We start from the raw sequence: 12300 nt of genomic DNA on the forward strand, positions 1-12300 counted from the left end.
GTGTCTTTAATTTAGTTCAATCATCGATGTACGCCGTAATCGACGTTCGAGTGACGAGGACGATTGGTGTGGAGGGAATGAGAAATTGGGTCGAGTGTCGATTGATTTGCAATCGACGAGGGATCGAGAGTCTAGACAAGTGCTTGTGGCTCCGGCAGGTGTATCAGCGTCTGCACGTTTGCCCTTGCACTGCGCCCGACAACAACCGCCGGAGAGATTGACTATTGGACGTGAGGGCTGTTCTCTCTCTTTCCTTTTTTTTTTTTCCTTCCTTCCAGCCCTTACCGTGGAGCCAGTCAAATCCAAATCAGCCTTGTCAGATTGGCATTCCCCGAAGCACGGGAGACACGGAGTCGAGCGAAAGGCCAGGGTCCGTTCATGTGAACATCGCTATTACCGTGGAATTGGATCTAATTTCACGCACCCTCGGCGTGCCTTACGGGGAGCGAACCAAGAGGTCTCGGTCTTAAACATGGGACCTGGACAAGCCCTAGGGCCAGGCACGGGTGACAAGGTATCCGGTACCTTTGACGGTGCCTGGCTAACGCGGCCTGGGCGTGGTACCCGGTACATGGAGTCACGGACGGGCGAGGCAAAGCCACCGGCACTGACGGCGTGCCACAGCGGACGGAGTCGTCCTCAGCCTCAGGTCTCGACCGGAATGCGAGGGAAATGAGCCAAACCCACTTGGTCTAGCGTCCGACTAATCATCGCCATCGGCGCAGTGAAGTTGCGTGTCCGTCCAGTCGCTCCGTTGAAAGCGGAGAAGGAGGATCCAGCCGGGTAGTCTCTGTATTAATAGAAATTGACCGGAGTAGATGGGAATTCATGTCTTGGGGATTCTGAGGCATCTTCCATCGTCAGTCAGAACTCAGAACCCGAAGAACCGTCCCTCCTATGGATAAATGCAGCACAGAGTAGACACTAAGGTACCTTATACCTAGACAGAAGAGTAAGACAATACGAGCGGATTGTTCTCGATCCTCCGGGGCCAATTCCATCGGCGTGTTCTGTGCGCGGCCCACCGACTGCGAAACCCGCCAAGTCTCTGCCTGGTCAGTGACTGCCCCCCTTTCCCGTCGTTTCGTTTGGGGGCTTCAATTTCCCCGTTCTCCCTCGTTATTCCTCACTCGCCTTTCATCCTATCGACCCTTCACTCGTTTTCCCCTCGTTCTCTTCTTCTCTGGCTTTGCGTGGTTTCCATCCTCCGTTTCCTTCTCGTCTTCGTTCCCTCCTTTCTCTTCCCCACCTCACGACCGTTTCATACTTTATCCTTCCTTCTCCAGCCAGGCGCTGCTGTTTATTCGTGCCTCTTTCTGCAAGGGGCCCTTTTTTTCCTTTTTTTTTTTTCTTGTCGCCTTCCCTAAACACCTGCCACCCTCGCGAGGGACTCGCTCTTTTTAGTCCCTCTGGTTCGGTGTCTCAATTTAGTTTATTTCCGCCTTGATTTTATTGCATTGGTTGTCTTTGTAAACTTCACCAGCCCCGTCGTCATACATTCGCTTCGACTGTCTCAAGGTACGATCTTGCATTGCTGCGTCCTGCCTTCGGCCTGCGCTGCTCGGTTTTCTTTTCCCCCCTCCCTGCGCCTGCAAGCCATCGCTACGTGTTGTTGTTGTCTCACGGCTCCACGATGCCGTCCCATTCCTCCGCCGATCGTCATGTTTCTTTGTCCAGCGCGTCCTCGATTCTTCTCAACACTCGACTGACTGTTTAGTAGTTCGACTCGTCTGGATATATTCATCACTCGATCGCTACCAATATCGCCGGCAATCGACTCTTATCCCGGACTTTCGCTAAATTGAGGTTTTCGGTGACCACAAAGGAGGACCACCACAACCGGCTTACCGTGCATCGTCATTTCTCCCGTATCGTCGAAGCGGTATAGGAACAGCAAACACCCGCGCCCTGCCACCCACTATATATTCCAGCGCGCTCCTGCTCAAACCACATTCATGGTAGAATACTCCACATATTCACCGTCTTTTCATAAACCAACCCCATATTCGGAGCCCACTCGAAGGATGGCCCAGTTCAGGCCCAGCAATATCCTTGGCGACCCGTTCGCGCTCGCCACCGTTTCGATCTCGATCGTATGTATTCCCAGCTCGACGGTCTATTCCGAATTCCTCGACTAACCCCGTTCTCGTGTTTAGCTCGCATGGCTCATCGCATTCATCTCTTCCATCATCGCTGATATCAATGGCAAATACCCGACGTATTCGTGGTGGGCCGTTGCCTACATGTTCTGCTGCATCGTTGGGTTGACGGTCGTCTTCGGCACGGATACTGGCTTGACGTATGGGGTGGCGGTATGATAATGGTTCCATCGACCATATTGACGAACGTTGAATGCTGACAGATGGTAGATTGTCGGGTATCTGTCGGCTGGTCTCGTGATTACGACCCTGTCCGTCAATTCGTTAGTATACGACGATAGTTCTTCGTCGCAAGCCGCCGGTGCTGGTTTTATCTTGCTCTCTATGGTCCTCGTAAGTGGAATATTGGTCTGGTCAAGAATTGCGCTGGCTTGGTTTTGCTTACCGCTATGCAGATTGTCTGGATCTTTTACTTCGGGTCAACACCCCAAGCGACTCACCGCGGATTCATCGATTCGTTCGCCCTCCACAAGGAGCAAGGCACCAGCCGACCCATGTCGTCCGCCTTTGGCGCTCGCCCCGAGACGACTTCCAGCCAGCCCCCGCAGATGTACACGTCCGCGCAGCTCAACGGATTCGAAACCTCGTCACCTGTTTCCGGATACCCCGGCGGTCCCCCCGGCTCCGAGAACCGCAGCCCCTCCCAGGCTCGCTTCGGCAACCCATCCACGACCAATCTCCCTCAGAACGGGAGTGGCGACGTTGCGGGCGAGGTTCCCCAGCCGACAGAGTACCCATACCGAGCGAAGGCAATCTACTCGTATGATGCCAACCCGGAGGATGCCAACGAGATTAGCTTCGCGAAGCACGAGATCTTGGAGGTGTCGGACGTGAGCGGGCGATGGTGGCAGGCCAGAAAATCCACGGGAGAAGCGGGTATCGCACCATCGAACTACTTGATCCTCCTGTGATCGAGTTTGTGGAGGCGAACCCCGGCCTCATGCGTTCTTTTCTCTATTTTCTGGTCTGTCACGGTCCTCGCTCAGTTTTGGTCGCGAGGAAAAATTTATCTTTGATACCCTTCGAGTAGTATCACTCGGCGCGAGTCTGGTTTGCGAAATCACGTTACGTCTTGATGGTCTCTTTTTTTTTATCGTGTGTTTTATTTTTGGTCTTGTCTGCTATTCCCATGTAACCACCAGCAATCCTTCTGATCTTTTTATTTTATTTTTTTTTTATTTTTTCTGAAGAATCTATGTTCATCTGATTGGTTCCCTTGTGTATGGTTACGGATACTGTCCTTCCAGTTTTCATTGAGTGGGCATCCGCATGCTGATTCGACACGAGCATTGAGAATGAACGGTTTTCCATGGTTCAGCAACGCTGCCAACCGCGTCCTCCTTCGTAGCTCCGCAGAGTGCTGCTCTCACGTGTCGAGACAACCAGAGTAGAAACAGCCCGAAAAGCTTGTCGCTTTGGGTTTTGCCAAGGCTGAGCAATCCCCGTCTCTCCCCATTCGCCTCTTTCTCGACCTCGTTAGTCCGGGCATCTCTGGTCGAGCGCAGTCCGTTTATTTGACGGCTTGATGTAATCGGCTGTGGGGATGGGAGCGATCTTCAGCATCGGTGTTAGACCATCGGATTCGCACTATTCCTTCCCAGTTCGGGCCCATGGAGTCGGATCGTCGCCGTGGCCGACGACCCTCTGCGATTGCGGTCGGCTTCTGGGGTAATTTTGTCTTTCGGGCAGAAGAGTGAAAGACCTTCTACTTATATTCCTACCGTCGAGTCAAGGCGAGAGAACGGGTTTGTCGTTGGTGGCAACCGACTCCCAGTCATCCAGAGCCCTACGGACGGTGACTCCACCGTTGCAACTTAATCCTACTCTATGACCCGTTCACGGCCGAAGTTTTTATTTAAGCCTGCGTCATTCTCATCGTCGAATTTCTTCGGCATCACATTTTCCCACCACCATCGATTCTCGCATGTCCAAATGACCCTTCATCATGGCCGCGGACGGCAACGTGACGGTGGCCTCGAACGTGTTCGGCACAATCGGGACCGTGCTATGGTGCATCCAACTGATCCCCCAGATATGGCATAACTGGACGCGGAAGAAGACCGACGGGCTCCCTCCGTTAATAATGCTGCTGTGGGCTTGCTGTGCGTGCTCTCTGGTCGAGTTTGTCGCATTTTTCATCTCGGTGCTGGGCTGACGAGGTGGACTCATGCTAGGTGCTGTCCCGATGGGAGCGTATTTCATCCTTCAGCAGGTCAATCTTCCGCTCCAAATCCAGCCACAGATCTTCGGGGTCTTTTCGCTGATCAGCTGGGGGCAGATTCTTTATTATAATCAGTATGTCAGCGGTGGTGGTGATTTGAACTGGGGGTCTGTCGCATATATTCTGACTTCTGACGCAGTAAATTCACCCGTGCCAAAGCGGTATCGCTAGTAGTCGGCTTGACGGTCTTATTTGGTGTGATTGAAATGCTGTTGGTCCTGGCTTTAACGGTACTCCTCTTTTGTCATCTCTTCGCATCCGATGATTTTTTTCCCCATGGACCCTCGCTGACGACGGTATCGACAGGCTCCCTACCGGCAAGGCATCACTTGGCCTAATCAACTGGTAGGAATTACCGCCGCGGTACTTCTGGCAGCCGGGCTGTTATCGCCATATCTTGAGCTGTGGAAGAGAGATGGACGGGTGATTGGGATCAGTGAGTGTGGCCTGTGAGCGGCGTATGGTCGAGCAAGCTGGCTAATGAGAGTCGTACTAGATTGGGTGTTTCTCTCAATGGATATCCTGGGAGGGGTCTTTTCGCTGCTCGCACTGGGTAGGTTTCTGCTATCCTAGTCAGTGGAGAAAGAGTGCTGAGCTGACTGAAATGTAGCATCTCAGGGGATTTTCGACGTTCTAGGAGGGATCATGTACATTCTCGTGTAAGTGAACCCGATGCGCTCCGGTCGACGGCTACTAAGGATGGACAGGGTGGTATTGGAGGTGGGGATCTATGCAAGCCATCTCATCTGGCGCATTCGATATCGCGAGCTGCGTCTCGAGGCAGAAGCCTGTGGGAAAAGCATTGACGAAATGTTGGATGCGAGGGACGGCATGGGGGAGAGTGAGCATCTGATCGACGGACTGCTGGATTAGGGGTCGATGTGATATAGAATGAGGAACTGCCTGTCTGTCTGTTGATATGACGATATGTCGATATGTCCGTCTATGTACGATACACGATATGCATGGTATACAGTTGCATTCTCCATGGCAGCAGGAGCGAGTAGACCCGGCCCGACGCAGGCCGGCTCAGGCGATGAAGGACTAGAAAACGGCCCAAGCGTTGGTCTTTGCACCGGATTTCGGGGCGGCTTCGATGCTAAGAATAATCGCCTTAAGGAACTGATTAAAATTATTCCAATGGTCTGGAATCCCTTTTCCCTCTCATCTCCGCCGGGAGATCATCAGGGAGTATCGAACGGCCAAGTCACGGACTTCTCGTCTTCCCCTCTTTCCCTCCCCGTTCTTCTCTCGTTCTTCTCTCATTCTCTCTCTTTCGTCTTCCCTTCCATTCCCTCACTTTCGGCTGTTCTTCTCCTCCGGCTTCATCCTCATCTCCCCTCCGATCCGGACCGGGGACTGGTTATCCATCCCGGGGACTTTTCTCCCAGCGATGCCCTCGGCGGTGGTTCCCCTTGTGCCCGGCGTGCAAGTGAGGATGAAGAGGTGACAACGCATTCTCTCCTTTGATTGCCTGGTAAATTCTCCCTCTTTTTTTTTATTTTAATTATTATTAGGCTTCTATTTTTGTGCTCTTCCCCTCTTTTCTAGTATTTACTTATTTCGTTTGTATTCCTTTTTTATTCTTTTTTTTTTTTTCTTTTTTTCTGGGTTTTGGTACTTTCTGATTTGAATTGACCTTTAGCCTTGTCCTGCTGTCTGTTCTTTTCTGTTCTTTTTTCTTTTGTGTTCATAGACCGCGATGATGGCCACCAGCATGGCCCAGCATCCATCGCTTTGGCTGCGATTCAAACGGCGACTGCGGCGATCAAGTTCGCTGCCACCGGCCAAAGCCAGTCATCATCCCGACCCCAACCATCATCAAAACACCCACCACCACAACTACTCCTCGGCCTCCCCTCCGCTACCTTCCCCCGCCGTGTCCGCGACCTCCGTGCCTCTTATCTCTCGCAAGAACCCTGCCCATCGCGTCGTGACTTCGTCTCCACAACACAGCCGGTTTTCTTCGGTTGATGACGGATCGGCCACGAAAATTCCTCAGCTGAAGGAAGAGAGAGCACCGCCAGCCTCTCCGACAGAGAATCCGCCTCGAGCGCCGTCGCGGCCCAATTCCCCGGACGCTGCAGCTTCCAGGCACGAGGAACCGCGGGACACGAACGTTGTCGCATCTGAACCCGATCGCCACCCTTCCGAGCTGGTCGATTCCCCACCGCCGTCCTCTGGGTCAACCGAGCTGCCAACCTCGCTCGCCGCAGACCGTCCGCCGACGTCAAGTCTTCTCAAACCTACACCCTACGAACCTACCCCTCCTCGAGGACGGGAGCAGCCCGCGCCCACGGTCGCTGAGCCCCTATTCACGAATCCCCTGTCGGAGGATCCTTCCGCTCCGGTCCAATTCCAGCCCGGCGTCTCGACCTCCGTCTCGTTTCCCAAACGTCCCAGCCTCGGAATCCGCCGTCAATCGCTGCTAGCTGCTTCCAATCAGCAGTGGATCAGCTCGTTGCTCGAACCCGGCGCGTCGTCCGAGTCCGGTCCCCCAACGAGCAGCCAACGCGTCGCTGCTGCCGCCGCCATGATCCCTCGCAAGATCTGGGTCAAACGGCCGGGGGGCTCGGCCACCTTGGTGCCCACCACGACAGATGCCTTGGTGGACGAGGTCCGCGACCAAGTGATCATGAAATATGCCAACTCACTCGGCAAAACCTTCGACGCGCCTGATATCACCATCCGCATCGTGCCTCGCGAGGGCGCCAATAAGCAGGCCACCCCCGATCGCATCCTGAGCCCCGAAGAATCGCTGGTGACGGTGGTGGATGCGTATTACCCCGGCGGGCAAACGGTGGAGGAAGCCTTGGTCATCGACATGCCGCAGCGTCGGACCCCGAAACCGTCGCCCCGTCACAATGTATACTATCACCATTCCGAACCGGGCGAGCATGGCGAATATTTCCCCCTCATGCCCGTCAACGCCAGCGTTCCGACCCCTCCGACGCATCCCAACAACTCTACCACCAGTGTGAACGCTCATCAGGCACCGGCTATATCTATTATCAACACTGGAAAGGCCCCTCTGCTGCCGTCACCGGGCGGCCGTGGCACTCGCCATGCGCGCCGGCCGCCGCTGACTCGGCATACGACCAATTCGCCCACGATGCTTGGCTCGGCAACGGGTCCCAAAGGTTTGTGCCTTGTCCCACATGTGCTTGAAATGGAAATTTCCATCCCCGGTTTATCACACTGCACTCTCTTACTAACAACAAACCACAGAGGCCTCAGTTACGCCATCCTCTCAGCCGGCCCCTCCGGTTCCCACACCACCTGGCCCTCCCCCTCCGGAGTCGCCTCAAAACAAGGTTCTTACGCCACCCGCACGGGTGGCCTCCCCTCGCCCTCGTCCTTCGAAGCCGAAAAAGAGCAACTCGCAGTCGTTGCGTGCCGCGTTTGGGGGTCTCATCGAGGGAACGGTACCGCCTATCAACGTGCTCATCGTTGAGGACAACGTGATCAATCAGCGACTGTTGGAAGCATTTATGAAACGTCTTTCCGTGCGCTGGAAATGCGCCGCGAACGGCCAGGAAGCTGTACAGAAATGGCAACAAGGCGGGTTCCATCTTGTTCTAATGGATATCCAGTTGCCTGTCATGAACGGGTTGGACGCGACCAAAGAGATTCGGCGGCTGGAGCGATTGAATGGCGTTGGTGTTTTCCCCAAAAAGGAGTCGGGACGGTCGAGCGCCAACGCAACGTCTCCGGCAGAGCGGGACCCCAACAGGGCCGATTCCTTGAAGGAAGAAGATACGCTGCAGGATCTTTCGCTTTTCAAAAGTCCCGTCATCATTGTCGCCTTGACGGCCAGCAGCTTGCAAAGTGATCGTCACGAGGCGCTGGCCGCCGGCTGCAATGACTTCTTGACCAAGGTGTGTACTTTTCATCTATCATTTCCCCTTCTTCCTCGTATACAGAGTCTGATCTTTCGCAGCCTGTCCGATTTGAATGGCTGGAGCAAAAAGTCACCGAATGGGGCTGCATGCAAGCCCTAATCGACTTCGAAGGTTGGCGCAAATGGCGAGGCTTCGTGGACGATACGCAGCGATCACCTGTGTCCGACGGTCCTCGGAGTCCCATGCAGATCGGAACCGAGGGCGGATCTAAACGATCCTCGTCCGTTATGCCTCCGACTCCATCCCCGGCGCCTAGCAACTCCAAACAAAATGGCACCGACAATACTAAGCCGACCCCGACTGATACCGAGCAAGACGATTCTTCGGGGAATGCCAGCACCGAGGTCCCGGATTCCCCTGCCAGCCCACCAACGTCGGCAGGGCCAGTCGATGAACCGACTGACAGTCCAGAGGTGTGATACTTTCTTCTCAAATCTTTCACTCTTTTATTTTCGTTAGCATTTGCTTCTTCGCCATCATTCACTTGAAGACTTTCCTTTAGTTATATCTTTTTTCCCCCTATATGGCCGCGATTGATTCAAAAACCATGCATATCATCGAGGACAGTCTGCTCTTTGAAACAAACTGTCCCCGCTATTTGTGTCTTCTATGGATACCCAGCATAGCTTTTCTTTTCTTTCCTTTTCTTCCTTTCCCAAACATTCTTCTTTTTCTATCCCATCTTGTTTGGTCTCTTTTTCCCCATTTTCTTTTCTGGCTCTTCGTCATTTATATTCATTTTATTCTGTCCTATTTCGTTGCGGTGTTGGGTGGTTTTTTTTTCCTTTCTTCTTCATCTTTTATTATACATAGTATTCTAGGGAAGGTATACAGAACAAAGTGTTATTTATTTTCAATAAGACATGCTCACGAAAACGACCGAGATGTCCATGCTTTTTTCATGTTTTTTCTTTCTGCCCTTTTTTGCTGTTTCCTGTTATACATATATATCATCATATCTTGTCCTTTGATTTAATAATATCAATTTAGCTATGTATATAATTACATTTATGTATCTGAACGTAGACCTATATAGTATAAGTATTGACTTGGGGATATATATTTCTAGTTTTGTGTTAATCATCATGGTAGACCAATATTCTACTAATGTTGAGTAGTCGATCTTTGTAGCTGCGCGAGGGGCTCGGACTCTGGCATATTTCAGCACATTCTATTCTATATTCTTGTCCTTAGCTGCATACAAGTCCACTGCAGGCCCGGCCAGACTTCACCAGGTTGTCGATCATGTAGCATGTCGTTGATGAGTAGGTACTTGGATTTAGGGCCTCTGTTCAAGTGTGAATTCTAGTATAAAGGAAGACAAAGTAACAGCTTGGCCGCAGATGAAGAATTATGTGTTTGAACGTAGGTTATTCAATAGTGATAGTTGATATAAAATGGATATAGAGCAGGTGATCTTCCAATCCCGTCTCTCGAAATAGGTAGATAGATACAAATACAAGATAAAAAGCCGACGCTGTCTGATTGACCCATTCGTCACATGTCTGTACAGGAGTAAAGAAGCAGAGAAAACAAGATACAAGTACATAGGGAGGTAGATGGGTGTGCTTTCAAAACGATCAGGTCACATGATGAGCATAACAGTGCAGTCGTTGAAAGATGGAGGATTGCGGGACGCAGGGAGGTGGAAGTTTGGTGGTTTAAACATCCACGCTGGTGGGAATCTTGACCTGGCCCTTCTTACGGTCGTAGCTGGGGACACCGTACCGCCGGCCAGGGGCAGCGTGGCCACGACCATCGGTACCGGTGGTTTCCTTGCTGACGACAACGTCCTTAAAGCGGAACTCGAAGCGCGACGATTCGGGTTGAACCTTAAGAACTTGGCCATCGTTGCGGGCCTGGTTCTCTCGAATGGCTTTCTCGGCGGCCTCGATTTCCTTGAGACGCTTCTCGTAGATTTTACGGTTCTCACGGACTTCATCGGGGAAGTTGGCGCGGCGGCGCTCGTGGGCCACGAGATGCGGGTGAGGAATACGCACGTCCGCGGGCTGCAACACCTGATGTCTCTCGGTACCCTTGCCAACCCGTTCGATTTGCGCCGGCTTTTTGGTAGCGCCAAAGATAACACTATCAGGGTCCGACACCTGCTTTGCAGATTGTTCGTGGGTGAGGGCGGGTGCAGCGGAGAAGACACGACCAGCGTCCATACGGTTGAACTGACGAGACTCGGAAACGGGGTAGAAAATTTGGGCATCAGTAGCCCGGTGGACGGGAAGATCGTTGATCGATTCGTGAGGGTTAAGACGCCGCTCATGCGGGTCAGTATAAACGGGTGTGCAGGGAACCATTTCGTGCACAGCACGAGCATATGGTAAAGCTAACGACTTGCCCTGATAGACGAGATGCAATGTTAGCAAGAGCCAAATCATACGTTTTGGCGTCTTGGAAAGAACTGGAGAAAAAGAAAGAACAAAACATGAAGATGCATATCAGTAACATAAGGCGTTGTAACCATTCCCAGTCGATTGAACTGGGTCATAAAGACTAATCGAATTTTTGTTGTGTCTCATCATTGCATCGAGGTTGTGGAGTAAGGGAATATAGAGTCAAAAGAGCGGGAAAAAACCTTACCTGTTGTCTCGATCGCTTCTCCAGCTCAACTAACCGCACCACAGCACCTACTCGCCGCATGTCGATTCCGAATTCAACACTCACGGTCCGTACACTCCTCTTCTTATTCACAACCTGATCGTAAACCGTGTTCCGCAGCTCCTCGCTTAGGATCCTCTCGCTGATGAAGCTCGGGTTCAATGGGAACGGCCGGATGTTTTTACGGTCCTCATCGATAACTCGCCGACCCTTCAGGAAGTTGGTTTCCCCTGGCACATGAGACTTGTACCCGGCACCGTCCGTATCAAGCCATTTGAACATGTTGACACGCAGTCTTGTTTGAGAGGCCATAGTGGAGGAGAAGGGCCGCCGTGATTGAGGACATGATGTGGGGAGCTTAGATACGGAGGTACATGAAGAGGAAGAGGTGGAAGAGGTTGAGGATAGGTAGGGAAGAAGGGAATTGGAAACGAGCTGGTTCTGTATTCGCGGAGGCATGATGAGCAAAAGAGGTGGGAAACCTCTTCGTTATGACAACCGCACAACACAGGAAAGGAAAGGATAAGATGTAATAAAAAAAGACACAGGTGATAGATGGTAGCTTAACAAGCTGCTACCAAACGCGAAGAGACCAATTGAGAGCTGGGAAAGGAGGAAGGGAGGTGGATGGGGGAAGAGGGAGGGAGAGGGAGAAAGAGAGAGCTGGCGGGCGGATGCTCGAAGAAACTTTTCGGTGCCGGCGGTGCTCACGTGACACATTGTTACCCGTTCGGGAAACCCTCAGCATCGTGGCTTCGACGATTTCACTACGGAGTCACTATGTTTACAAGTTGCGAGAATGTTCAATAAGCTTAGAAGCAAAAAAACCCTTAGATAATGGTATGTCGGCCCAAATATCCAGTCAACTCTGGGCGCCGCAAAAAGCAGCCATTGAAGCAAATACAATTCCAAGAACCTGCGAAAAGACAGCAAGCAAGATATCAAAACGCAATACACAAGAATCCACCACGCTGCGAAAAAAGATGCAAGTCAATGAGAAGCCAAGTGCTATAATTCCCCAGGATGCTTCTGTCCCAACCGAAGGGAATCTCAAGAAATGTATCTCCATGTATAGCCCACGCAGAACGCCTCGGAATGAGTGATTCCAATAATAAAGTCCAGTGCTTTATGATCGTGCTCCTCCTATCCAATGCATTTCTCTTAGTCTTTTCCTTTTGGGTTGTATAACCAGCCTTGCCCATTCCCCTTTATAAAGAGAAAACGAACATGGTGATCAGACAGGATATTCGACAAGAGAAACGATCCATCCGAGGAAGCCATAATAGCAAAAAGAAAAAGAAAAAAAAAGAAAAGGGGGTCGTAGAGAAACTAAAGGAAACAAGATGGAAAAGAAGTAATAATACTAGCAACAAGAAAGACATAAAAAAACCCCTAAACAAAGCAATCA

The 12300-nt window shown here is 51.8% G+C and overlaps 5 protein-coding genes across 5 annotated transcripts; 4 read left to right on the forward strand and 1 right to left on the reverse strand.

Annotated features, from left to right (window-relative positions):
- Window positions 1-403: 403 nt before the first annotated feature.
- On the forward strand, window positions 404-883 carry P170DRAFT_431557 (uncharacterized protein). Its single transcript, XM_024848065.1, has one exon. It carries the CDS (start codon window positions 473-475, stop codon window positions 674-676), a length of 204 nt encoding a protein of 67 aa, XP_024709045.1. The 5' UTR covers window positions 404-472; the 3' UTR covers window positions 677-883.
- Window positions 884-1955: 1072 nt separating this feature from the next.
- On the forward strand, window positions 1956-3070 carry sho1 (osmosensor SHO1; the record flags this gene model as incomplete). The annotated part of the gene is made up of 4 exons (XM_024850434.1): window positions 1956-2093; window positions 2157-2312; window positions 2370-2492; window positions 2555-3070. The coding sequence occupies 4 exons, from the start codon at window positions 1956-1958 to the stop codon at window positions 3068-3070; spliced, it is 933 nt and encodes a 310-aa protein (XP_024709046.1).
- A 1034-nt stretch (window positions 3071-4104) lies between these two features.
- Window positions 4105-5253, forward strand: P170DRAFT_344563 (PQ-loop repeat-containing protein; the record flags this gene model as incomplete). Its single annotated transcript, XM_024843470.1, has 7 exons — window positions 4105-4261; window positions 4334-4454; window positions 4520-4610; window positions 4687-4816; window positions 4877-4933; window positions 4991-5039; window positions 5088-5253. 7 exons carry the CDS (start codon window positions 4105-4107, stop codon window positions 5251-5253), a joined length of 771 nt encoding a protein of 256 aa, XP_024709047.1.
- Window positions 5254-6085: 832 nt separating this feature from the next.
- Window positions 6086-8701, forward strand: P170DRAFT_469234 (uncharacterized protein; the record flags this gene model as incomplete). The annotated part of the gene is made up of 3 exons (XM_024852607.1): window positions 6086-7520; window positions 7609-8258; window positions 8321-8701. The coding sequence occupies 3 exons, from the start codon at window positions 6086-6088 to the stop codon at window positions 8699-8701; spliced, it is 2466 nt and encodes an 821-aa protein (XP_024709048.1).
- Window positions 8702-9650: 949 nt separating this feature from the next.
- On the reverse strand, window positions 9651-11526 carry P170DRAFT_371996 (mitochondrial 37S ribosomal protein mS45). Its single transcript, XM_024845187.1, has 2 exons — window positions 10875-11526; window positions 9651-10633 (listed from the first exon to the last, which is right to left on the reverse strand). Exons 1-2 carry the CDS (start codon window positions 11349-11351, stop codon window positions 9944-9946), a joined length of 1167 nt encoding a protein of 388 aa, XP_024709049.1. The 5' UTR covers window positions 11352-11526; the 3' UTR covers window positions 9651-9943.
- Between the last annotated feature and the right edge of the window lie 774 nt (window positions 11527-12300).

This window comes from Aspergillus steynii, assembly GCF_002849105.1.
Source record: "Aspergillus steynii IBT 23096 chromosome Unknown P170scaffold_1, whole genome shotgun sequence".
NCBI lineage: Eukaryota > Fungi > Ascomycota > Eurotiomycetes > Eurotiales > Aspergillaceae > Aspergillus > Aspergillus steynii.